The 27,143-nt window shown below is 41.6% G+C and overlaps 2 protein-coding genes across 4 annotated transcripts; both read left to right on the top strand.

The window, feature by feature from the left end:
• Window positions 1–48: 48 nt before the first annotated feature.
• LOC125720635 (zinc finger protein 227-like) lies at window positions 49–14,601 on the top strand. Of its 3 annotated transcripts, XM_048996306.1 has the most exons (11): window positions 66–489; window positions 620–735; window positions 1,282–1,393; window positions 1,821–2,720; window positions 6,151–6,278; window positions 6,502–6,613; window positions 7,393–9,320; window positions 9,776–9,863; window positions 10,040–10,161; window positions 12,314–12,425; window positions 13,016–14,601. In XM_048996306.1, the coding sequence occupies exons 7-11, from the start codon at window positions 9,072–9,074 to the stop codon at window positions 14,035–14,037; spliced, it is 1,593 nt and encodes a 530-aa protein (XP_048852263.1). In that variant the 5' UTR covers window positions 66–489; window positions 620–735; window positions 1,282–1,393; window positions 1,821–2,720; window positions 6,151–6,278; window positions 6,502–6,613; window positions 7,393–9,071; the 3' UTR covers window positions 14,038–14,601. The 3 variants fall into 3 exon arrangements, with proteins under 3 accessions (XP_048852262.1, XP_048852263.1, XP_048852264.1); XM_048996307.1 differs by lacking the exons at window positions 66–489; window positions 620–735; window positions 1,282–1,393; window positions 1,821–2,720 and adding an exon at window positions 5,292–5,777; XM_048996305.1 differs by lacking the exons at window positions 9,776–9,863; window positions 10,040–10,161; window positions 12,314–12,425; window positions 13,016–14,601 and having other exon boundaries at window positions 49–489; window positions 7,393–9,067.
• An 803-nt stretch (window positions 14,602–15,404) lies between these two features.
• LOC125720278 (zinc finger protein 107-like) lies at window positions 15,405–27,044 on the top strand. Its single transcript, XM_048995485.1, has 12 exons — window positions 15,405–15,870; window positions 16,034–16,128; window positions 16,683–16,764; window positions 17,239–17,354; window positions 18,928–19,039; window positions 19,224–19,487; window positions 20,621–21,392; window positions 21,533–21,579; window positions 22,149–22,544; window positions 22,636–22,739; window positions 24,455–24,560; window positions 25,151–27,044. Exons 1-12 carry the CDS (start codon window positions 15,657–15,659, stop codon window positions 26,101–26,103), a joined length of 3,261 nt encoding a protein of 1,086 aa, XP_048851442.1. The 5' UTR covers window positions 15,405–15,656; the 3' UTR covers window positions 26,104–27,044.
• The last annotated feature ends 99 nt before the right edge of the window (window positions 27,045–27,143 follow it).

The following is a 27,143-nucleotide window of genomic DNA, read 5'->3' as shown; positions in this document are numbered from 1 at the left end:
CAGAATCAGACGTGTCACACAATAACAGGAAGTGACATAATAGAAACGCGCCAGTCATCTGTGCAACACTGATATCGTGGAAAATTGACGTCATGATAAAAACTAATTACTAATCTCCCAGATTTACCCTGTAGATGTAGCCAATGAATAAACTTCAGTCGACTGTTCAGGGAGAAGACTTATTTTAATCTGGTGTTCATTGTAGCACGATGCTTTACCATCCTGGTTTCCACGAGCAGTTAGGCTCTGTAATGGACAAGTTAGCCAAGGCAGCTATGACCGAAATTTGCAGGCTTGTCGATGACGGTTATGCAGTGTTACGGCTGGAGATATCTCAAAAGCAGAAAGAAAATGAAGACTTGAAGGGCAAATTAAAGATGTTAGAGCTGGTACTTGCACAAGAATATAGGGAGACAAGTGGGACAAGCCGGGTCGATGCAATAAACAGCTGTTCTAACTCTGATATCCAGGATCGCGACAAATTACAGGGTACGGAATCGATTGAGATGTTTTCGTTTTACATTTAATTGTTTTCGCTGATGGGAATATGTTTCCTTGCCTTTTATCTATCTAAAACTGTCTGATATTGAAATTCCCCAATTTCCTTGCGCTGTCCCAGGGGCTAATTTTCCCAGCAAAGCCAGAGATCTTGACATGCAGTTGGGAGTGGATGTGTGGAGAGATGGAGTGTGCGCCGCAACCGACACCTTGCAACCTGCACTAAGCGTGTCCCAGGTAACCTGCAGGCTGCTGTACGCAGGGCCGTAGCCAGCTATGAGGTCACCGAGGTCCAGACCTCGGTAATTTTTTGTGAGTTAAAAAATAAAATTTGAGGCTAAATATTCACCTGAATAAACATTATGCTGACTAACATTTAATTTTTTAACTAATTACTTTTTAAAAATAAACCGCTTATCAGGAGACGGTGACAATATGTGATTGACTAGACCCACCCTCGGTCGCGAACCTCACTATTTTTTCAAACTTTGATTGTACGCCGTCGTTTGTGACGATGATTGTTATGCGTGGTCCCGTGTGTAAGCTTGATGTAAAGATTATTATTTCTGGTTTGTTTGTAAATATATATATATATATATATATATATATATATATATATATATATATATATACACGTTGTTATGCTTTCATGTGTAGGGTTTTACTCTGTCTATGGCTGTATCATAAGTTTGTCATATTCCAGGTGTTATTTAATTATTAGATGGTATACATTTGGACTCGTATAGTTCCATGTTAATTGTTTACCACAAAACTCTCTTCCAGTGTGTAGCTGTAGATGAGAGAAAGCCAAAATCTCTGTTTATCAAGGAGGAAGATGCTGAAGAGGAATTTGGAAGCAGAGTTCAAGATGTGGATATCAACCTCAGCGACCAAAGTATGTGAATCGTGAAAAAACACTTGTAGCTTGAATAAATATTTGGGTATTGCTGAAATGGTGGTTGTTGGTTAGTATTAATGTGTTCAGATTAGTGTCAGTCCAGGGGTCTGTTTCACAAAACAGGATTTCTTCCTCAGCTGGATACATTTTCAGATTTAATGTAGTCTGGGTTAAATGTAAGTGAGCGAAGATAAAGTCCATTTAATCTGAGGCAAGTTATCCGGCTAAGCAAGAAATACTGCTTTGTTAAAAAGGCCCTTGGTTTAGATTGAGACAGCCCGATTTGATTGCTCAAGTACCTGGTCACATCCTTGCCAAATATGATTTATATTTCGCTGTTGCATTGCTAATCTTATATCAGACATTTGCAGATGCAGTATATTTGTTGTAATGTGTGTTGTATTTTTTAATCCCCCCTCTTCAGGACCAGAGCAGGTGCTTCTGGATTGTGAGAAAACTGCTCTTATTTTGGACAAGGAAAGTCTTTCTCTGCCCCAGGGGATCACTTATGATTTTTGGGAGAACAGTGCATTGGAATCTGATCTAAAAACAGAGAAAGAGAGTAGAAACCAAAGATCCCAGCATGCAATATCTGAACACAATCTACAAACAGTGAACAATATGAACTCTGAATACCTTATGTATGAGAATCCCAATCAGTCAAGGTCTTTTTGTCAAAATAAGGGAGAAATGGACACTGAACACACTACCTATAGTTGTAAAATAAAGAACTTGTCTGTTCAGCCAGAGCTACAGTCTACTCTGCCTTCAGAGAAAAGTTCTGATAATTGTTTCCCTCATTTTGGATCTTTAGATGAAAAGCACAAAGTTATTCAAACCAACTCATTGTCTTTCAGTGGGGACTATGAAGTGTGTTCAGCGTGGAAGAAAGACACAGAGGTGGGAGTGGTTCACGTGCAACACAAGCATGTTGGTGAAAATGGGCAAAGAAAGGGCACTGAGATAGGCAGTGTCACCAAGAGCTGTTTGATGGATACACAAATGACAGCTGTAGCATTTTCAACAGCACCTAGATCGTATGCCGCAGATGTCGACGTGTTTATACCTGGTTATAAATGTTTTACTACGTCAGAAAGTGTAAAGTCGAATGCCAGATTTGGAACGCGAAAGAAAAGATTTGTATGCAAATATTGTGGGAAGAGCTGTACGCGTTCAACTGGTCTTAAAATACATCAGAGAGTTCATACTGGAGAAAAACCATTTAGCTGTACATACTGTGACAAAAGGTTTTCGGATGCAAGTAATCTTAGGAAACATCAAAGATTTCACAGTGGAGAAAGACCATTTATTTGTGTCCATTGTGGTAAGAAATTCAATCAATCCTCCAATCTTAAAACACATTTGAAGGTTTATCATGATTCTTGATTAACTGTTTTGAAATCGTATATTGTTACATATAAATATTACAATTTACTAGCAAATGTACTTTACCAATATTCATCTGTGAACGTGCTCCCTGTTTTGTACTGTATAACCTCTATTTAATAAAATATTGTTAGATATTATACTTTATGTATAGTTTAATATACTGTATGAGAGACCTTTATTTTTTGCTTTGATAAATCTGAAAGTGACATTTTTAACAGAATGTGTAAAAAAAAAAACTTGTGGGATAATGTGAACTTTTCATTCAGGTATGTCCTGTAGCTTGCATGGCTGCAACCAAACATTCTGTTAAATATCACTAACCCTATCTGTTAATGTTTTTTCTTGGAGATTGTGTGAGTGTCTGTTTATTACATACCTGTGACAGCAATGAGTGTGGCTGAATTATGCAATTCCTCTGTTAGGGGTATCCTCCAGGGTTTTGAGCATTCCTGAACGAACTCACCATTTTCAATTCCAAAATTAAACGTTAAACACTTTTAGGAGTTCTCATTATAAGCGGACATATAATATTGCATCAGATCAACCTTGCCTGTTCAAATTTCACATTGCTAAAATTACACCTGCCAGGCTTAAATATGTTGCAACATTGAAAATGCATTCTGCAGGTGCAGAGGAGGCAGAAATGGTTAGGTATTTATATGCAAGTTTGGTCACGTAAAGGAAGCAGTTCTGGTCTTATAATTTCAACACATGCACAGTTGGCCTTTTTTAAGGAAAAGATCATGACCCATGACTACGTGGATTCTGGGTAATGCATTTTTAATCCAATTCAAAGCAACATAATTATTCTCAGCCATAATTGTGCAGCATTAATATACATTTTCACATTTTTATAACAAAAAAATTGAATAAGATCATAAATTGTCTTGCATAACTTGTAGCGCACAAGTTATGTTCAAATGTATTTGGAATATTTAACTTTTTGTGAAATACTTAATATTAAATGAATAAAATTAAGTTAACAAGACAACCTCCTGGAAGTGGAATTTAGTGGAATTCAGTTGTTTCTTGTAATTCCAGTTCAATTCCAATTCTGTGTCCTTGTAATAAGAAGCATTTCCAATTTTGATGCCAACTCCTGGAACTGAATTGGAATTTATTATGCATTCTCAATTCGCATCATGAATGGACCCAGACACTAATGTCCACATACTAATTTGGCTAAATAGATACTTATATTCTAAATCTTATTTTAACCATACTGGGTGCATTCATTTAACCCAAGATTTCTGGTTAAAACAGAAAAAAGATTTTAATCACCAGATAAGAATCAATAAGAATCAGAAAACTTTCTTGATCCAGGAGGAAATTGCTTATGCGATGACCATCATAACACACAACACAGAGACAAGAACAAAATAAAATAGTCTAGATAAAATCTAGAAAGATATCTGTATAAATAAAACAGCCACAATATGAACAGAAAAATAATATTAACCAGTAGTAATACTGCACTGAAATAAGAGTTTCAATACATTTGCAGGAAACTAGGTTTTTCATTATTGACAATGTTTTGCTACATATATCTTTTGTGCCTACTTGCAAATACATTACAATATATAAAGCAATCCATGACGAATCGACATACCATTATAGACATATAATTTCGAATAGGATAAGAGATGACAGTACAATGAAATTCTGTTGACATCTCTTCTGGTGCAGCAATTTTTAAACACTGGTTTATGGCAGAACAGTAAAATGGGTATTTCCAAAATAAAATGCAGACAAATAATCGTTTTTCCATTACGACAGCTACCCCTGAAACTTCTAGCATTTATTTATGATTATGAAAAGCAATACAGATAACATTTAAATTAACCCATTGAATAAGTAACATTTTTAGTACTGTTTGATAGCAGTGTGTGGCTCAGCTTGCTAGAATATGGTGCTGTGATGGAAGGTTGCCAGTTCAAATCCCAGGGTTAGCAGAGTGTTTCATGATTGTGCCCTTGAGTGAGGCCTTTAACCCCTAATTGCTGGGCCTGGAGCTGGCTGGGCCTGTTTCTCAAAAATGCATGTTGCTTTGGCTAATAATGGCTAGTAAGTTAAAGAGAGAAAAAAATAAAATATCTTTTGGGTAGTAATTATGATGTTGGATTTCATTTTAGAGTGCCACAAACTCTCTCTTTAGCCACTTTGATTTTATGGATGTAGAATGTGTCTAATAACAGAATTAAGTTGATTAAGTAAAATTGTTTGTTGTCTTCCTTGCGGTAATTGAAGTGGCTAAACGGCACATTTCCCCATTGTCACAGATATATATTATTACATACTACATATATACATATTAATGAATTTATAAAGCTTTCCCAAAGCATTACAGTGCACATGCACTGGCAGAATAGGACAATGCTCCGGAATACAGTCATGGATAAACCTTTTATATCAACATAGCAGCAGAGGTCAGACCACGTCGCTTTGTCGGACCGGAAGTTGATGTGTTATTATTGTAGTTTCCCAGGAAGTGACGAGAGGGCTCGCAGTTTTTTTGTTCCCCTCATGTCAGTAGGATATCGGTATCGGCATCACTGATTTCCGTCACTACTTTGTCCTAGTTTGTAGGATATCGTTGTCATGTATTACTCTTAGCTTTAACGATTTCCGTCATTAATTCATTTTAGCTAATAAACAAAGCGTGACCTTCAAAAGACACTAGATTAGTCTTTTGTGCAGCCAATGATGACGTCCAATCGTACAGCTTTTCAGGAAAAGCTTGCCCTCATCATGGAAGAATTAGCAAACTCGGCTGTAGCAGAAATATGCAAACTAGTAGATGACGGCTATGCGGTTTTATGCTTGGAAATCTCACAAAGGCAAAAGGAGAACGATGATCTGAAAATGAAAATAATGATGATGGAGCAGATGAGTGCAAAGGATCGTGCGGAAAGGGCATCTGGGAGGCGAGGGGACGCTCTTAATAACAGTACTAATGAAGTCAAGGTTTTTGGTAAAGTTCGGGGGTTAACAGGTACGATTCTCTCATTAGTCAATAAGTAATATTTGGTTAGCTGGAGGCTGTTGTCATGGCGTATTGCTTCACGCATCGCATCACGTATTTCTTGCTTATTTATTGTTCATTATTCTTAGATTGCGCTGTTCTGTCTCATTGTGCAGCATATGTTCCAACCATACACCTGTGCACTCATCTGCAGCTGTGGTATAAGAATTTCACTCTGCTTCTCCGAACACACGTGACAATAAAACTTGAGACCGCATCTTCCGATAATGTAAAATACTGCAATTGTATTTTTTGTAGATATTCACCGCCTAATAATCGCTTTTCTTGTTTGCAGCATATACTAATGATGGACGACTATCTCTGGGATTCTCTTTTTTTCCAGAACGTGGTTCTCCCAGTATAGCGATGAACTGCGTGCAGCAACTGACATTAGCTGCGCGTGGAGATGAAGGGACACCTGCGCCGCCTCCACTGGCCGCATCGACACGAGCTGCTGTAAGGGGGGACAAGGTTAGCGAACGCCTGCAATAGTCGCACACAAGCTGTTGTATAAAATATTAGCAACAATTATTTAGCTTAGGCTATGTAATATGTTTCTGTATATAGAATAGAATAGAATGTGTTATTGCAGTGTAAATGTGTCAAGAATTTGTCTTTGCCTTAATTACATAGAATTTTATAGACACGTGGACTTGTGTAGTAAGTGATGTCAGTCTTCGTTGTACTGTTGCAGCATGCTGATGTGAAGCAAACAAGGTCTGAATGCCTGCCTATCAAAGAGGAGAAACTTGAGGAAGTCTTAGATAGCAGTGGGCAGGATGACCTGCAGAATACTAGCCAGCAGAGTAAGTAAAAGTGCAATTACAGCATAGCATGTAGAGTTTGTGTCCACGGTATCTTTGAGGAATTTGCCCTAGGAAAACATAATAAATACATCATCATTTCTTTCTGTAGGAATCTATCAGTTTTAAGATTTACACTGCCTACTTCCTTGAAAGTAATATTCATAATTGATGAACAAACATGAGATCAGTTTTGTTTTTCATTACTAGTTCCTACAGTAGTTCCTTGAGGATTCCTACAGTAGTTCACAAAAGTTTACAGAATTAACAGATATAGTAAAAAATATAGTAACTGCTTGGGATAAAAGATGTGTCATTATTTATTAATGATGAACAAACATGAGATCAGTATTTCATGTGTTATTCATTACTTATTCATTCAGTAATTCGCAAAAGAGTACAAAGTTAATTGAAAGATTGCAGGTTCGAATCCCTGACCAGCAAGGCACCACTGAGGTAACCTGAGCAAGGTACTGCCCCCAAGCACTGCTCCCCGGGCGCTGAATTAGCTGCCCCCTGCTATGTCACGATGTTGTGCACTGTGTGCTGTGGTTTGTCAACAATAATCACTGATCACCTAATTCAAAATTCTAATAAAATGCATTACGACTTATTAATGATGAATGGACACGAGTTCAGTATGTAACTAAGACTTAGTTTGTGGTTAATTAATACATAATAGATATGCATAATACATTATTTGTGCCACTTCAAGTAAAGCGTTACCAAGTAAGTCCAATGAATTGAAGTGTACAGCATGTTTTTCCTGTATTTCCCTGTAGTGCTCGGAGAGGTGCTTGGGAGCCAGTTGATGGAAAACTTCAGAGGGGAGAACACGCCCACACAGGGGACAGAGAGCATCACTGAGTGGCAGCAGGGCGGGCAAATTGTTCCAAAGACCACTGCTTTGGAGATGGATGTGGTCCTCAAGTCAGAACCAGAGAAGGAGCTCCGTTGCCAAGGATTTGAGCACAGGGGGGACGCACTGGGTCCTCACTGCTTGGCTCATTTGATGCACAAGCTGCCCAGTCCAGTGACTGACGAAATGGAAGCAGAGGGCCGGCTATGTTTGGATGATACAGCTGCACAGATCTCCTCAGTCCCGCCGGAATTTCAGCCCGTTCTGTCCTCCATAGGGTCACTAAACACAAAACCTGATGCCGTTCCAATGAACTCTGCATCTCTTGAGTATGTGATGCACTCGACATGGAACAAAGAGACGGTTCACATGCAGCACAAGCAGTACAGCGAAAACAGGGAAGCAGACCTTCAGACAGGTAGTGTACCCAGCACAGGTCCTAAGGTGACGCCTGCCTTATCATCCTATGTCCCGGAAATTAATGGAATTTTAACCAGTTATAAACATTTCACTGTACCAGAGACTGTGAAGTCCAGCGCAAAAGTCGGAGCAAAGAATAAGCTGTTCATGTGTAAATATTGTGGGAAGTGTTGCACTCGATCAGGCAATCTTAAAAGACACCAGAGGGTCCATACAGGGGAAAAACCGTTTGGTTGCTCACAGTGTGGGAAGAAATTCACACAGTCATGTAGCCTTAAGAGGCATCAAAGTATTCACACAGCAGAAAAGCAGAAAAGCTTTTTAAATGCACACAGTATGGACAGAGGCTTTCTGATTTAAAGTCTTCGAAGTCCACCTGACAAGAAGTCTCCTTTGCAGAACCCCTGTGCTTTTGAGATGTTATTGACCATGTTATCACATACAGCTTTATTTGCAGCTAATTAGTTTTAATCAATTCAGTCAATGTAATATGGATAACACTATTTTGTAACTAAATTTAAAATGTATGGTTAAGATGTGTTTCTTCATTTTTCACGTTGCAAAAATTTTCTTTATGGCATCTGGATTTGTAATGAGAATTTCCAATGTGTTTTACAAAGGGCGCATATTTTTCGTGAGCAGCGGTCAAAGTAATGTACGAAGGGTCTTGGAGTAAGCAGTGAAGAATAAACTATTCTGGAAGATAGGGATAATATGCGGACAATATAATATAGGTATTGTACGTCATTCAAGTTGAACAGAACCATTATTTGTGTGAGAAAACATTGTGATAAACGATAGAAGACAAAATGAATTCACATGCTATGTTAAGCAATATTTCTGCCATCAGTTTAAGTGTTTCAAAATGACGTACTATTTTTGTAAAATGTGCGGTATGTTGATTTCTTGGAGGTTTTTCAACGAATGTGAAAAGATCTGATTAAATTATGGAGCACGGCCACTGATACGTCCCGCCGCACGGCGCCGCTGAACACGAGCACAGCAACGTGCGCGTGCACGTGCAACCGCGCGGCCCCGCGCCACTTTTCGTGTGATTACTACATTTGGGCCGAATGTAACTGTCGGCGCTCATCTTATTAGAAAACCTCTGTATGGGCGGACATGGTGAAAACAGCATCATTTAAAATACACTGATAAACCGTGACAAAAAGTAGGTGAAAAATGTCGGATATAGTGGGTTTTCACTCGCAGCTGGCCTCCATCATGGAGGTATTGGCTAACGCGGCCGTGGCGGAGATCTGCAAGCTAGTGGACGATGGATACGCACTGCTGCGCTGGGAAATGTCGCAAAGCCAGAAGGAGAACGAGCAGCTGAGGAGGAAATTACGGGTGATGGAGATGAAGATGGAGATGAAAATGTCGAAGGGATGCTCGGAGAGAGGGAGAGCCCCGTCCAGCCCAGGCAACAATGTTAGAGCCCTTCCATCTCCGCTATATCGTCTGCTTTCATACGGGCTAGAAGACCGACTCTTACTCTTAGACATGGACGTTCGTCCTTAAATAGGATTTATTTTTTTGGCACGCGTCAGTTTTTTTGACCCCGTTATTATTATCTGTGTAAAGTTAGTCTGCCACTGCTGGCGGAAATTAGACTTCGACTTAGTACTTGTTTGATCCGCAGCATTTGATTTCCGTAAATCTGGACATGGTTTCGTTAGACATTTTGTACGATCACAGTACTCATGAAAGCGAAAGCAGTTAATCTGCAGCGGCAGCAGCCATTTTACTCACTGCATGTTTCAGCGCTGCCAGCGACAGCCGTATGCGGCTTTGCTGTTCAGATTTATACAAATGTCAACTAAAGAAATGCATGTCAGTGCATCGTTGTCCAGTGCTGAGACTAACTACTAATTTCTCCTCGGCAGAAAGTAGAAAGCAATGGTACGGTTCTGGAAGCATCTCTTATTAGGAAGGAGCCGCGTAAAGAGGGAAGACAGCGGCCTCCACAGGAAAGTGAGTGAATAGAGTTTTCAGGTACTCTTCTGATTACCGTCTGTCACGTGGTGACAGGTTCAGTTCTTCCAATTCTGCTGGTGGGTTCTTTCTTATTGAATGAATTCTCAGTACAGTCTTAGTAAAATATCTAACTATGATTGCTCACAAACTAATTTGATATACCCTTCATATAGAGGCTGTGCAGTCCATTGCTGATGGTAATGAGAGGGCAGCCGCTTTGGACGAAGAGACTTCGCCCGGTAAAAGCACAGAGGAGCTTGCCGATGAGCACAGGAGCAGTCACGGTGCTTGGGAGGTCAGTGGATTGGAGACTGTCCTGAAGGCAGAGCCTGAGAAGGAGATTGTAAAGCAGAGGCCCCCGCTTACAGGAATCGAGTGCAGGGCGGAGGGTGTGAGCGGCCTGGCCTGCGAGTTCACGGTGTGTCAGAGAGCCGGGCACCTGGGGAGCTGCTTCACCCCCGGGAGCTCTGGCCCTGAGCCCGGCGACGGCTCTTATGCTGCAGACATGGACGCAGAGGGCCTGTCGACGCAGACTCTTCCTCCTGCAGAGACCAGTGGTGCCAGCAGCCTGTCCTCTCTAGGTGCTACTGATGTGAAGCCAGACATAATTGTTGATTCTTTAACGATTAAACTTGAGGGCGATATACAGTCAGCATGGAACAAGGAAGCTACACTTGGGAAAGCTCACACACAACCTCAATTCTATAGAGAAGATGGGGAGCAAGAAGGAATTCAGCCAGAAATTGTGGCCAGTATGTACCCAGCACATAATCAGACGGTAGAGAACACAATATCTGAATGTGATGAGCCAGACAGGAGTGAATATGCACCATTCGTGATGTCAGACACCCCTGAGAGCCAGCACAGTCTCAGTACAGCTGAGAGAGGGTTTATTTGCAGATTTTGCGGGATGAGTTTCTCTCGTCTAAAGAAGTTTGAAGAACACCAAAGAGGCCACACCGGTGAGAAGCCATTTAGCTGTGTGCACTGCGGCAAACAGTTCTCCCAGTCATGTAACCTTAAAATGCACCAAAGCATTCACACGGGCAAGAGACAGTTTCCATGTGTGCAGTGTGGGAAGAGTTTCATGTCTTCAAGGGACCTTAAAGTTCACCAGAACGTTCATACTGGGGAGCGGCCTTTCTGCTGTATGATGTGTGGCAGGAGTTTCTCTCACCCAAGTAATCTCAAAAGGCATCAGAGGCGATGTAGCCCCAGGAAGTGCTCACCATATCCACTGAGTAACAGGACTGCCTTAAAGCGCGATTTGGAAATCCCTCTGAAATAGCAACAAAGCACCAGGGACCATTTCCCTCGTTCTGCCTTATTCCTTTTTTTTTGTCTTTCCTTTAAAATTCAGCATGTATTGTTGTAAAACAATTGTTGATTTTATTTTACATTTTTAGTGTAGTGTGTATATATAGTAGATATATGGTGCAGCTGGCTGAATTGCCTGTAAGGGACAAGTTGTAATTATTATAAATTAGGTTTTAATCTTCAGTTCCACATGGTTGAAGAATGGTGGCAGTTGAAAGTGTTTTGAGCTGTAAAGGTGTAAAATACTTCAGGTTGCATTGTTGTGCTGAAGTCTGCACCGAATGAACTTTGTGAACTTTCTTCCAGCTGAGCGTGACTTGTGTGTTTTTCTTGAGAAGCGGTAAAAGGATAAGATGACAGGTGGTGTTTCTCATGAGCATGTTGGGTGTAACTCGACATTCAGGTACAGTGTTTATCTGACCGCAGTAGTTCACAGGCACTGATTCCCCAAATCTGCTGCATGAAACACGTATGTCACCCCTGTGTTAAGTTTTATTTTTCTTCAGGAAGGAAATACCTATCAGGTAAATTTAAATAATTTACATCTTCTTCTGTATTTCTCTTACAGATATACAAAACACACACTTGGCCCATGTTCATGCTTTTGAATCATATTTACTGTATGTAAATAATTTTTTTGCACCCTTAAATTAGGTAATGTACTCTTAAAGAGACTTCAGCAAAATCATATCTGTAAAATATGTAAGCACATTTGATTTCTTTCAATGTGGGCAGCTGCAAAACAAATGACTCAATGTATCTACATAAAAAAATAAAATGTTTCTTTAATCTGTCCTATTGAAATGTTCGTGGTTATTTCTAAAATGGATTCATAATTTTATGTATTTAAACATTTTGTTTTGGGTTCAAAGAGTTTAACTGAAATGAAATGTCTAATTGTATAAATACATATTGTAGTTAGCTATGATAATTAGATCATTTGAGGTACTTGGGACTGTTCGAGTCGTACCTATTAAAGCTTGATTAGCATTGGAGTGGTAGTGTCATATTTCCAGAACATGACTTTCAAACATCAGCGAGATGGCAGCTTTTCCTTTGTGATACTGTGCCCTTGACTGTTGAAAATATGGGCCATGTGCAAATCTCTTTACCTCATTCTTCTGTTACAGTTGGAAGACAACGAGGAAACGGAGCCCGAATCAACACGTGTCAAAAAGGAAAGGCTTGAGAAGGAAGTGTGGAACAACAGATCACCAAGAAGAATGAAGATGACCGAGGAGGGTGAGTGGAGAGGATGAAAACCCCAGGGGAGATGTTATCAATTGGCTTTGTGTTTTCTAAGGAATATTGTTTGATATTAGACATTAAGTCTGAAACGGTATACTTGTTGCAATGAAGACATTTCAATGCACTTGCACAAATATTCCAGCATGTTGGGGAGTTCCTCCAGACCACCCCATTCAATGCTCCTTGAAGATGTTAATTATTTTTTATTGGAATGCTCTGGATGACTGTCCTAATGTTGAAGTACACTGTACACAGAATTATTAGGCAATTACTAGCATGATTTCTAGCACCATTAGGCAATTGTTAGACTATTACCTGCACTTCACTGTTTTGTTGTTTTCCCTAACTGTCTGTAAGGTATTTTTTGACCCATTTTAAGAGTAATAATAATTTTCTAAATAATTCTGCACAGGGAAATAGCTACAGTAAATAGTGCATTCTTAACTGTAGATTAATCTGGACTGAAATTATTGGTCAAATGAGAAGATACAAAAAAATACACACTAGCCTAATAATTCTGTACAGGGTGTATGGTGAGGTGGCTGAATGTCTATTCCCAATGATGTTGGCGATCTTCTCTGAAGGAGCTGATTATGCAGCTGTCCTTGCTGTGGGTGACTCAGCTGTGCTGGATGTGGAGCCCAGGATTAAACACAGTGTTTGGGAACCCAGCGGACTGCAGACAGCCCTTAACAACCAAACAGAGAAAGGAAATAAAATCCCAAATTTTCAACGTAGCGAGTCTGTGCAGAAGGCACAGATTCTGAACACTTTTGGCTCCCAGTATGAAATGTATGAAAGAGATGGCCGGCGGAGAACTTACTTTACACAGGTGATTGATGACATGGAGACCGATAATACGTCTTATTTATATGCACCGGAGGTAAACTCTGACAGCCTCTCGCAGGACATTGGAAATCTTCAGCAAACTGCTGGAAGCTCTTTGTCCACTTTAGAACCTGATGCATGGAAGCCAGAGGTTGTACTGATTCACTCGACAGCAGTAAAGACTGAGGTAGGCATATGTTCTGCTTGGGACGAGGAAGACGCGCCGGGAACAGTGCACACGGGTTGCAGACAAGTAGAAGACAAAAACACTGCGCTTCAGTCCGAAAGTATCTTGTCCAGAGCAGATGCCCTACAAGAAAGAGAAAGTGAAGCAGGAGCAAAATGTGCCACAGGCACATCTGAATTTCTGTCGAATCAGAGAGGTTTTACCATCTCTGAAAGCACTGAATCTCACTCCAGAGAGGACACAAGAGATGAACCATTTTTTACTACCTTTTTCCGAAACAGCTTCTGTGTTGCGAAAGACACTGAAGTTCGGAGAAGTCGCACAGGAGAGAAGCCTTTTGTTTGTGCGCAGTGTGGGAAACGATTCACGCATTCTGCCCATCTTAAAAGACACCAGCGAGTGCACACCGGGGAAAAACCCTACAGCTGTACACAGTGTGATAAGCGTTTCTCTCACCAGCATCAGCTGAAAATGCACCAGCGGGTCCACACTGGAGAGAGACCCTTTAACTGTGTACATTGTGGAAAGCGCTTTACTCAGTCGAGTCATATTAAGAAACACATGAGTGTTCATATGGGGCAGAAACTTTAAAGCTATGTTACATGTGGAGAGCACTTGTAATTGGGAGTCTCAATAACCATCAGTATGTTCACACAGAAGGGTAACTTGTGTCAAAAATCCAAATGCAGTTTTTAGACAAGGCTTAGTTCAATATCAGCCATAAAAGCATTAGCAGGAAGCCTGCGCCCTGAGTTCCAGGGGGGAAAATGTTTTTATTAATAATAATTTTGATTTAACAGGAAGAGGAAGTTGACGATGTCACACCCTCACAAATGTGATGTCATCTTAAACCCCTACATATCCTCTTTAAGGAACAACAGGACTTCATAGAGTAGGCAGGACAATATGAGAGATGAGCAAAAACAGTCTGCTCTACAGAGGACAAATTAATGGCTGGATCTCAGGAAGATATGTTTTATATTATAATCTTATTTTCTATATGATTAGTCTGCCCAGGTGTCACCATGCTTGTTTCTTTGTATTACATTTTTTTCCCCCAATTGTTGGTAAAATCTTAGCTTTGAAATAAAATTTCTGAGATCTTTGTGTGGTTTTGCAATATATAGTTTGAGGAAATAAACCCCAATTGTGTCATCCATGGCCGCTTCTGTATTTTTTGTGTCTGGGAATGTTTGTGAAAGCACGGCAGAGGTAGGCATGACTTCTTATTTAAGAAGATGTTCATGTTAGAGGTCAACTTTTTGCAGAAATCACATGGCTGGTCCAATGTATGTAAACTTCACATTTGAATTACCAGCTGATTTACAATTGCTGAATCTTTGAATCGTCTTTGACATGCAGCATACAATGATGTGCAGATGGGAGCCTTGTTTCCTGATTGACTCTCTATCTTTCAGCCACTTAGCCCCATGTCCTTGACCAGGATAATTGACTAATTTATTAGGACTGACCTCGTTTAAAACTGGGTGCCGTTAAATGTAAAACAGACCAATAAGAGTATTGTGTGGTCTGAATTGAATGAATGGAGAGAGGTAAGGAGCATGCACTGAATACCTCTGGATGGATGGTTAAAACTGGATTTACACAACAAAAGGTACTGATAAATACCATAGGTCTGATACTGCAGATTTCTGCAGTGAGCGCTTTTCATGTACAGACCAGCACTGACAGATTGCATGCTGCTGCTCTCAGTCAAGGACTACCTTGTCAACCCTGTCCAGAACCAATGTAGCAGAACGCAATACTTTCCAGTGGAATCTTCTCGTTTTATATTTTGTAGAGTATGTCTCAAATTTTGCTTAGAAAAGAATAAGGATTTATAGCCTTTTTATTTTATTAAAGAATTTCGCTATACAGTATACACTGCACCATTTTATTTAAATTATTGTTAATGTAAACTTAGTAAATGGAAAAAGTAGAACTTCTATTTCCCTTGTTTCAATAAACAAGATATTTCGCGTCTATCTTGCGGTACCCGGTAGAAAAAGTTCTTCATGCGGAAGACCTCCGCGGCGACAGGTGGCGCTAGCACTCCGGTTTCGCTGTTTTAAGAGCAGGAAGAAGCGAACGCGAGTATGTGGGGGGTGCGATGACGGATAAGTGAATCGTGTTTGTTTTTGTCCATAATTTAATATCATATAACCATTTCTTCGTAACATTTTGGAAGCGACGCTGAGCTGCCCGTAAAGATGTCGAGCCGCAGCGCCTTTCACACGCAGCTTGCCTCCATCATGGAGGTGCTGGCAAACGCGGCCGTGGCGGAGATCTGCCGGCTAGTGGACGATGGTTACACGGAGTTACGCCTGGAGATGTGCCGGTGTAAGACGGAGAACCGGGAGCTGAGGAGGCGGCTGCAAATGGCTGGCTGCGGACCGGCAAGCGGAGTGGACCCGACGCCAGCAGGTTGGCTGCGCACAATAATGATAATATTATTAATAAATAGTACTATTCACACTAGGTGTATTTAAATAAATTCGTTACGTATTTGAACCCAGCGCTATGGTAGCTGACAGCTGATAATGAAATTACACTAATTGTCATTTCGGTTTTCTTCATTCGGACGTAGATGAAGACCAACTGGATTTTAGCTTCAGGGAAGATCCGCAGGCTGCCGACGCGGATGGGACGAGCCCTCTCCGGCCTATCCTCATCGTGGACCAGGTCAGAGCAGTTGCATTGACTGTGTATCACCATTCATAACTACGGTTGCAAAATTCCGGAAAGTTGGAAACTTTCCATGGGAATTAACGAGAATATATGGGAATTAACTGGAAATTATCAAAATTACATATTAGCCTATAACAGGGATCTTCAGTATAAATGAAAAAAAACATGTTGACTAATAAGGATATTATTGTGTAGCCATGTGCTTCTGAGAAATTTTGTGTGCAAAACCCCAAAATAAGTGTCTGCATCAAAACACACTGCTTTTAAGTCATATTCTATGTTGTATTATTCTGACAGTTCCAGAGTTAAATCTCTCCAAAATTCCCCAGCTTAACTTCCCGTGGAAAGTTTCTGGAAGGTTCCCAAAAATGTCTGCCCTTTTGCAACCATACTTCCCATGAGAACTTTCTGGAAATTTACTGGAAATTTTCTGCCCTTTTGTGACCCTATTCATTAGTAGTATTGCTACTCAGATATCTGTACATATATATTTTAAGTGTATTAAATGTAGAGCTAGGACTAACCCGTTACTATTTCTTGTCGTACAGGAAGACACATCAGACTTGTCCAAAATCAAAAAGGAGATGCTGGAAGAGGATTTGCCAAAATCCATAAATATTTGTGGCCTAAGTAAATTCTGTTAATGTTGTGTAGCTTACTGTGTATCATCCTGCCTTCCACCACATTCATTCAGAGCCCAGCTAAGAATTTATGCTGCCCTGCACACACCCCAATGCTTTTTGTATCCTTCGTCTAGTTGTCTGCCTGTTATATGTCTACATGTTATTTCTGTTTCTGTTTTACTGATGCACAGAAAACTCTGCTTGTGCAGCTGACAAAGGGCAAAAACATCCTGTTTCTTCTGAATATGTATTTATTTAATTGCCCCACCCCCAAATCTACTTGGCCCACCCTGTTAGAGAGACCTGGCACCAGGGCTGATTTTCGTCTTGGTTGCGTGATTAATTCTATGTTTAACTGTATATGGCTTCAGCTTGGATTCTATATATAAATACTCTATCTTATCACTTTAGTTTCCTTACTTGATAGTGTGTTGGTGAGACTCATGTTACAGTCCATATTTTATTTGTGTCTATCCCCTAGGCATGGAGGGGCCAGAAACTGATGTTGGTGAATCACTCACTGATTTTGACAGCTGTGCCTCCACCACACGGGGCACAGAAGTGTTCGGAGACCTGGATGGGACCAGAGCCATGGAGGTCAGTGGACTGGAGGCTGGCCTCATGGACCAGACACTCCAGCATTTGAGCTGGGGTGAGGGTGTGAGCGGCCTGGCCTGCGAGTTCACAGTGTGTCAGGAAGCTGGGCACCTGGGGAGCTACTTCACCCCCAGGAGCTCTGGCCCCGAGCCGGGCAACGGCTCTTATGGTGCAGACATGGACTCGGAGGGCCTGTCGACACAGACTGTTTCTCCTATAGAGACCAGCGGTGCCAGTAGCCTGTCCGCTCTAGGTGCTCCAGAGTTCACTCCAGAAGCTGTAAAGACTGACTTGGCACTTATTAAAATGGAAGATGAGAGTCTGGGCGATTCCCAATATGCCCCACAAAGGAGAGACGATGAAAGCAAGGATAGGAAGGGAGTCCTGCTGGGGGACCCCAGCCCAGACCAGGGACGCCTTCCCGTATTGCAACGATTTAACGGCCTCCACAAATTTAGCACAAGAAAGAAAAGACTCGGTAGCAAATTTTGTTGGAAGGATTTCAAATGTCAAGGACATCTTGAAAGAGGTGACAGAGTTCATACAGGAGAAAAGTCTTTTTCCAGCAGGAATTATGGGAAATTGTTCACTCATTGCTCTGCTTTAAACGCACAGGCGGGTGCGCACGCAAAAGAGGGACCATCCAGCTGTACCCAGTGTGGCAAGAGTTTCATGTCTTCGATGAAGCTTAAGAAACATCAGAGTATTCTTGAGAGAGAGAGACCCTTTGCGTGCTTGCTGTGTGGGAAGTGTTTTGTTTGTCCAAGTCAGCTTAAGGTTCACCAGTATGTCCATACAGGAGAGAAGCCATTTGGCTGCTTGCTCTGTGGGCGGAGCTTTTCTCACCCAAGCAACCTTAAGAGACACCAGAAGCATTACCACAGAGATTACACGCTTTAAAGTCATACGAATGTGTTGGTGCTTCAATTAGAATCTCAACTGTACTGTGTGACAGTTTTTGTCTCTCTAAATGTCTTGATTGTAAATGACATAATGTTAAAGTGTGTTTTTTCTATGCATAGTCTGCTTGCGTTTATCATGTGAATAGTTAAATAAATCTGTTTAAATGTGTCACTTGCCAGGATATTTGGTTTCATAAGAGTGTAGTTACCACAGCTCTCTGAGCGCTTAATGTAAACAAAATAGTGATAAGTCGTACATACATAACCAACCCAGCATTTTTGCTTTCTTTTTATAATATATACCGTCGTCTTACTGCCACGTTCTATACATTTGATTATTTTACGGTAAATTTATTGGAGATTTTCATGATTTTCTACAGAACTGCTACCTAATTCTGAATGATCAAGTTTAGTTTTGGTCCAGTAAAAGAAGATGTTTTCATACAGGAGCCTATGGATTCCACACTAAAGTCATTGTGATTAACATTATGCATTCTGTTAATGAGACATAATGTAGTATTTTTATCTTAGCGTGAATTTTAAGCTTCTTCTGATAAAGGCAATCTTTTTATATTTTTTTTCTACCCCCCCCCCCCCCCCAGTCGTGGTCCTTGTGACTGCCTGGATGACGCTGTGTCCATGATGGTTGGTATTTTTCTCGCTCTTTTTAGCTGACACACATGGAGCTGAGTGGCCCTGGGTTGCCGGTGATTAAGAAGGAGGCAGCTGCTGAAGCCATGGGGGACGCAGTGCTTGGTGAAGCAGGGCGGCTCGCTCAGGACAGTAAGTACAGGCGGACGCTCGCCGGCTTTCTGTGCCCTAACAGGCACCCGTACATAATGGTGCATTACGCGGCAACAAATGGGGAAAGCCTGTGAGAGCTAATGCTAACTATCCACATGGTGTAAATGTGTCACCGCGCGGCTTGTATCGTCACCACAATACTTACATAGTGTTTAACGCCCAGGAGACATGCAACTTGACGCTGAAAAGACGACAGCTACACTCCAACAGACTCATCCTGCACGTGCGGAAAATGCAGAAGATCGAGCTCAGCGCCAAAGAGCCGTGTGCAGCTTTAAGGACTACCTCAATGCTGAGGGTGTGCTCAGTGTTGCCCCCGTGAGGCAAGGAGAAGGACATACACCCTGGGGAGGAAGCACCCAAAGGGACCAGGAGGACTATCTGGATTGTACAAGAAACTGTGAAACAGCATCTGGCATCACCCAAGGTGGGACAGAGGAATCCAGCTCTGAGTTGCATGTGATTTCTGTTATCACAGAGCACACAAGCAGCCATTTGGAGGGGATTAAGGCGGACATGTCGTTCCCATCACATGCTGACTTTGCGATGAGGCCGAACACTGCCGATTCTTCAGAGTTATCCGATGGAAGCTTTAGCCTGCCCAGAAATGTTATGATTCTCCCCAGGTCTTGCACACAAAGGCCGTGCCTTCACACAAACTGTGAGAACGCTATCGGCTCTCCCGAAAGCTCTGAAGTACCCCGGAGTAGCACGGGAAGGAGACCGTTTTGCTGCGCCCAGTGTGGGAAGCGCTTCATGCAGTCATGCCACCTCAAGGCGCACGAGAGGGTGCACACAGGGGAGCGACCCTTCAGCTGCACACAGTGCGGGAAACAGTTCTCACAGTTGGGTCATATTAAACGGCATCAGAGAATTCACACAGGGGAGAAACCATTTCGGTGCTCACTGTGTGGGAAGCAGTTTACAAGAATGGCCAATCTTAAACTACACCAGAATGTTCACAGCAGAGAAGGACCAGATCCAAACAACATTTAGCTGAACATTATATAATTGGAATTCCATTGTAATAAATCCCACCCCTGGTTTCAATGAACAACTAGAAGATGGACGAGTGTGCATGTAAAATGCAAACATTTCTGATATTCACCATGTATGCAAAGACCATATTATCCTAAACAAATTCTGATATTACTGGAATTTCCACCCAGAATATTAATAAAAGATCATTTTAATGGTGATAACTCCTCCCTCATTACATATGTGTGTTCTACATACATAATTGGTGAAATAATGTAAGCAGTGTATTCCAACATGTTTTATGGGAAACTTATTGGGCGAAGTATAGTAAAAAAAAAAAGCCATTCTAATTGCTATTCGAAATGCATATAAGGGCCTTGTTAATGTAAAAATTGTGGACAGAAGTCCAAGTAATAACACTTGAATCTGATGACATTTTTTTTGACATTCTTTGAAACATTTCTTGATAGATTTGCTCTTAGTGTCCTTATAGGGAGTGATTATTGATGATGAATGCCTTTTAAATGGATGTGATTGAAATCTGCAATTCCAAATATTTATACAGCTACTTACATTCACCAGGTTTCAAACGGTTGGAAATGGAAGGCGACGAAAGGGATTGCGGTGCGAACAGACACTTTGGGAACAGGCTCAGTGACCGTGACGCTGTTGGGCTCAAAGCAGAGCCTGAGAGACAGGCTGCAAGTCACAATCTCCTATACAGAACATCCCGGCAAAGAGCAGAGGTTTTGAACAGAGGAGGCTCTGGCCGTCCACTGATTGGCAGGAGCCTTCATTCTGGACCCTTTGCTACGCAACAGGCCAGTGGTGCCATGACTGAGGGTGCAGGATGTGCAGTGGCTGGAGATTTGGCCTCTGGAAGCCCCCAGTTCATCAAGTGCTCACAAATGAAGGGATCCCACACTGCCAGTGAAAGTTTCACCCCATCAAGCATTGCTGGGAAATCCGGCAGAGGCAGTTTGAAAAAGAGGCACTTTCTGTGTATGTTTTGTGGAAAAGATTTTGCCTATAGAAATGTCCTTAAGACGCACCTGAGAATTCACACAGGTGAAAAACCATTTAGCTGTCTGCATTGTGGGAAGAAGTTTGCTGGTTCCAGCAATCTGAAAAAACACCAAAATGTTCATACTGGAGAAAAACCATTCAGCTGCCTGCAGTGTGGGAAAAGCTTTTCTGATTCAAGCACCTGTAAGAGGCACCAGAGTGTCCACACTGGAAACAAACCATTCAGCTGCCTGCAGTGTGGAAAGTGCTTCACTCGCTTATGCTACCTTAAAAAGCACCTGAAGCAAATCCATCTGATGCATGTGCCGTTCGTAATGGAGACAGGTTGAGATGCAGTGAAGCTCTGAAGGATGCAGATTCAGTTTTACTGCAGTATTTGTCAGTAAGTTACTGAAGTTAATTTGTTCTAATAAAATAGAGACGCAGAGTAGAATTTATTTATACTTTTGTTCCAATTGACATACCAAGTGAGCATCAGAGAATGGGCTCGGCCAGCGTCCCTGGAATGGCTGGTGGTGAGGGCCTTGCTCAAGTGCCAACAGTGACATCACTCTGAACACCATGGGATTTGAACCAGCAACCCTTTGAGTCCTAATCTACAGAGCCACACCCAACATTTGTAAAAGACTTGAATTACATTATTATTATTATTATTATTATTATTACAACACACTGTTATTAACCTGCCATTTGTAGTGTTGGTTATAGATCTCATAATTTCGAAAATGATTGAAATAGTAAACTTAAATTTTAATTTGACTCAGTTTATTTATTATATATTTATTATATATTATTATATAAAACACTTGTCGACATAGATCTACTCTAGTCCTTCCACAAATCTATCACGGGAGGAGGGGTTGCGTATAATGTAAAACCATGTATAATATCAAATTATCAAGCGTACAACGAAAAATACCTCCAGATAGTGATAAGTATCTTAATTTGACTCTGAGCCTTATACAGTAATACACCAAGTCCGATGCGCTTGGTTTTCGAGTATTTACGGTAGTTCGTGTAGGTCGATCAGTCCCAGGCTTCACGCCGGTATTGGTTGCATGTATCTGCACACAGACCTAATAAGAATACGGCCCAGCTCGGGCAGGAAAGCGCCGCTTTAAAGTGGTTTTATTCAAACTCCTGAGCCGAAGCGGCAGTATCGCGGGGATCACGGTGAGACGCGCTGCTCGGGTTCCCGCAGCCACCATGTCGGGCTGCGACCGTTTTTACGCGCAGCTCGGCTCCATCATGGAGGAGCTAGCCAACGCGGCCGTGGCGGAGATCTGCAAGCTGGTGGACGATGGATACACGGTGCTGCGCTTGGAAATATCACGCAGCCAGAAGGAGAATGAGGAGCTGAGGACGAAGCTGCGGCTGATGGAGATGCAGGCGTCACTGGAGCGCAGCAAGACGCCGGGAGCTCTGGAGGAAGCAGCTGAGGCAGCTCCGAAGGGCAGAGAGCCTGCAAACGGTCATAGAGGTAAGATCGGCGCTGTCGATTTTCAGCGAATCGGTAAAGCTCGTATCCATGCATTGCGCTGCCCCTGAATCATTCGCTAACCTGCTTTCAGAACAACAGTCATCATCAGAAGATGTCCCAGGTCTGGAGGTCAGTGGAGATCTCGTAATGACAGCGGAGGAGGATGTTCGAGTGCAGCCCCTTATACTGACGGAGGTTAGCTTACAAAACTTTGTCGGGACGCTACTATTTACACATGGTTGTTTTATGTTTTATGCTGCTAAATTATTTCCTTTTACGTACGTGCACACTGTGGTATGCATGTAAACCATTGTAATACTATTAGATCCATTTTAATAAGTATCTCTTCCACTTTTGTTAGATTTATACAGGACATGCGTGTGTGCAGTAATAATGGATAAAATTCTCTAAATGTTTTTTCTCCCCCATAATAAATGTGTATTTATTGGCTTAAGTCATGAATAGTTTGCCATCACCCCCCCCAGTAAAGATTCCACCCCCCCATCCATTCATCTCTAACTATGTCTTGTGTGACGAGTGACTTGTCAGTATACCAGTAGAGACTTTTTTGATGAGTTAACAAGAATGTGAACTACTGATTTGCCTTTCCCCGTAAAGACTGACTGTTGGTAGATAAGTTCTCTTTGGCTATAACTGGGTTAATTTACAACTCTTTCTTTGCAATATACAGTCTTGTGTCAACTTGCGTTCGTGTTTGGGACCAGGCCCACCGGACGCAAGTCAAATTGAGTGTATCTCGGCATCTTAGCTGTTCATTGCATATACATTACTGTAGCCATACTGTATTACAAGCTAGATATTGACAGTTGGCCATTACATGGCTGGCAGAGCGTCCCATTCTCCTGCACCTGTTACACTAAGCGATACATCCCCTACTATGTCCTACTATGTCCACTTTCAGGTGTCTCTCTATCAGTTTGTATTATTTACTGTGGGACAATCGTTTTGCTGCAATGAGTGATGCATTAAAGACATCACTACTCACCGTAACTGTCCTGTTCAGATGCTGTTAAAGGGTCATCCCATGTCAAATCATCACAGTTCTGGACCTCTTCGTCACAGATTTTAACGTGGCATGCTGATTTGGTCACATGAGTCACTCATGAAACTGAAAGTGGGCGAGTCTTGGATCAATATTGAGAGAGATTTAAGTGAATAAAATTTTTGGGTGGGGGGCTATGACTTTGACTGACTGTATTCACCTTAATGTAAGCTGCACAGAAGTGCTCCTCATATTGTTTCAAAGCTATTGTCCAGCTCTATAGATTTAATTAATAATATGCCATCCCCATATGAATAATAACTACGTAATAACTATTTAAAATATTAAAAATTCAATAACAAAAAAACCTATATTTCAAAATTGATCAATTTTTTACTAAAGCTAGATCATAATGTTATGAACATCTCTAGAAAATCTGGTCTTTGGTTTTTGATTTGTTGCTGAAATATCATTACTTACCTGAAGTGTGTATCAAAACCACAGTCCCTTACAATGCTGTTAGCAGTAGCAGAATAGCAGTTAGTGATGGATGCATGGTGCAGGGTTGTCCCTGGAATGACCCTAAATGCCGTTGTATGCTACTGAGCTTCAGCTATCTCTTTAATTTAATTACAGTTTCAATTTAATTCTACCTACTTTTTCATTTTATGTTATCCTTTTGCAGCACCATGTAATATCTTGTTTTGCATGGGGAAAAAAAATATTTTTTGATCCATACTTTGTACGTCTTTCTCTGTGACGGGGGCAGGGTTAATCAAATGCCAGCTTTTATTATTTTCTTGAATCTGATCAGCACTAGCTTCATTAAACACCAGTTGCTTTTTCTGCTAGTTCGAGAATTAATCAAGGCTTTCAGGCAGGTTGTCCACCTCTTTCTCTTTCACAGTCAGTAAACCTGGAAGTCGGGGAGCATAAGATACTTCAGATCAAGGAAGAGGGAGCTGAGGGGGACGAGGCCGACACTCAGACAGGGCTGAACAGCAGTAAGGAGGGTAGGCAGAGTGCATGTATCCAGAGTGCATTTACGTAGAATGCATGTGTGCAGAGCATGTATGTGTAGCATGTGTGTAGCGTGTGTGAGTGTAGAGTGCATGTGTGTAGCGTGCATGTTTGCACAGTTTGTGTATGTAGAGTGCATGTGTCTAGCATGCATGTGTGTAGAGTGCATGTGTGTTGTGTGTGTAGCATGCGCGTGTGAACAGTGTATGTGTGTAGAGTGCGTGTGTGTAGCATGCATGTGTGCACAGGGTATGTGTGTAGAGTGTGTGTGTATACTGTGCATGTGTGCATAGTATATCTGTAGATTGTGTGTGTCTAGCATGCATGTGTGTAGCATGCATGTGTGTAACATGTGGAGTACATGTATATGTAGTATGTGTATGTAACATATGTATATGTAGCGTGAATGTGTAGAGTATTTGTGTGTAGCATGCACGTGTATCATGCATGTATGTAGTGTGTTTAGTCATTCTGCCTGTGTGTCATGCAGCTACTTTCAATATTATCAAAGGTTCATAAATGTAAGTATGTTCTGCAGGCTGGGTACCTAATGATATTTGTTGATTTTTTTTCTTTCCTCCAGGTCATATAAAGTCAGGGACAGATTCTGGAGATGGGTTTACACTTTCAAAAGATAAACAGAACAGGAGCCAGCACACATTTCACGACTGCGACGGATCAGAGGTCATCCTTAAGGAAGATCCGGAAATGGATGCTTTGAACCAGGGGTTTGAACATCATGGATGTGATCATAGTGCAGGAGGCATAGACAGCTTTGACCCTGATTATTTGATGCATGAGAAATTACATCAGCGGAAGTTTGTGTTGCAAGAAAAACCTGATCTAGACGTCGCTGATCCATTTTGCTCATTTGTTACCGATGCTGGATCAGAGAAGCTGTCATTCCACTCAAAGCTGCTGCCAGTTTCCAGCACTCTGCAAGACGTAGGAGACGATATCTCTGCTTTCAAGTCATCCCAGGGGAGGCCAACCGTACTGAGTGACTCGGTACCAGTGAGGGACTGTGAGATGAGCTCTGAGGTGAACAGAAGGACCAGCAAAGGAAAAGTTACAAAACATAATGGACTGCAGACTGATGACAATGGCAGTGATGTTAATCCTTTCGATACACTGTCAGAAAACATGAAGCCCCATTATGGAGTTAGCTTGAGGGAGAAAAGGTTCTTCTGTAAATACTGTGGTATGGGATTCAGTTTTCACAATAAGCTGGAAATGCATGAGAGGCGTCACACCGGCGAGAAGCCCTTCAGCTGTCTGCTTTGTGATAAGCGCTTCCGGCAGCCAAGTTATCTGAAAGTGCACCAGAGGGTTCACACCGGCGAAAAGCCCTTCCGGTGCCAGCACTGTGGGAAGTGTTTCGGGCAGTCAGGTTACCTTAATGTACACCAGCGAATTCACACTGGTGAGAAGCCGTTCAGCTGCACACAGTGTGGCAAAAGCTTCACTCGCTCCAATCATCTTAAAAGACACCAGAGTGTTCATACTGGAGAAAAGTCACTTAAATTTGCATCATAGGGATGCATGGTTAGTTTCAAAAAACATATAGTGAATGTACTGCATAGGTTTCAATCAGCTATGTTTCTCCCATTAAACCCTCTGAGAGAGGAGAGCATGGGATATGTTCTGGTTTAATTTGCTCTTTTTAATCGCACTTGCTTAGTGTGGTGCGTAATTATAAAAATGTGTATGGAAAATTCTCTCTTTAGCATAACTATGAAAAGGGACTGATCAACAAAGGTGGTCTCAGAAATTATGGCAGCATAGTTATAGGGCAACGTCACTTAAGATCAGTGGTTCTCAAAGTCGGTCCTCGGGCCCCATTGCCCTGCTTGTTTTCTAGCTGTCCCTGTCCTACACACTGCTGATTACCTGGATCAGGTGTGTTCAGTCAGACAGCTGGGACTTGTGTGTGGGGCAGGGATAACTGGATAACAAGCAGGGCAGTGGGTCCCAAGGACCGACTTTGAGAACCACTGCTTAAGACAGAGCTCCGCCTTCCAGCCGGACCCACCGCCATGTATGCCAACCTTCCATCCATCCGTCCATCCACCTGTCTGTCTGTCTCCCAATCACAAGGAAGGTGGTGACCCTGGTTCCAAGTGAAATTTGAATTAATTATGCTGGATTAAACTCCTTTAAAAAACAGCAGCATGGTATTTTAGACATACTGCATTTTAGTTGTCATACCGATAAAACAAAAGAAAATTGTGAAATAAGTTCAACCACATTCTGTTTTGTTTATTTTATAAGTCACTGAATAAGTACTATTATTGCAAGTCCATGTTTTCCACAAGTTTAAACAGGTAGTGACGTAAGCAGTAAGTGAGAGCAACATTTTAGCTATTTGTACTGTTATTGTAAATTATGAGTCATAATCACCCGCCCATTTGTTAAAAGTTATTAAAATAATTTTGTATACCTGAGAGCATCATTAATAAATTAACGGATTTACAGGTTCCAGTCTAGAGTGACATATTTATTATAAAATATTGCGCTGTTGGCAAATGCTTTGTTATTAAATATATCCATGTAAAGTATGTCAAAATTAGTTCATA

The sequence above is a fragment of the Brienomyrus brachyistius genome, chromosome 25, assembly GCF_023856365.1.
Source record: "Brienomyrus brachyistius isolate T26 chromosome 25, BBRACH_0.4, whole genome shotgun sequence".
NCBI classification, from domain to species: Eukaryota; Metazoa; Chordata; class Actinopteri; order Osteoglossiformes; family Mormyridae; genus Brienomyrus; species Brienomyrus brachyistius.
This window is presented reverse-complemented; position numbering and strand designations above follow the sequence as displayed.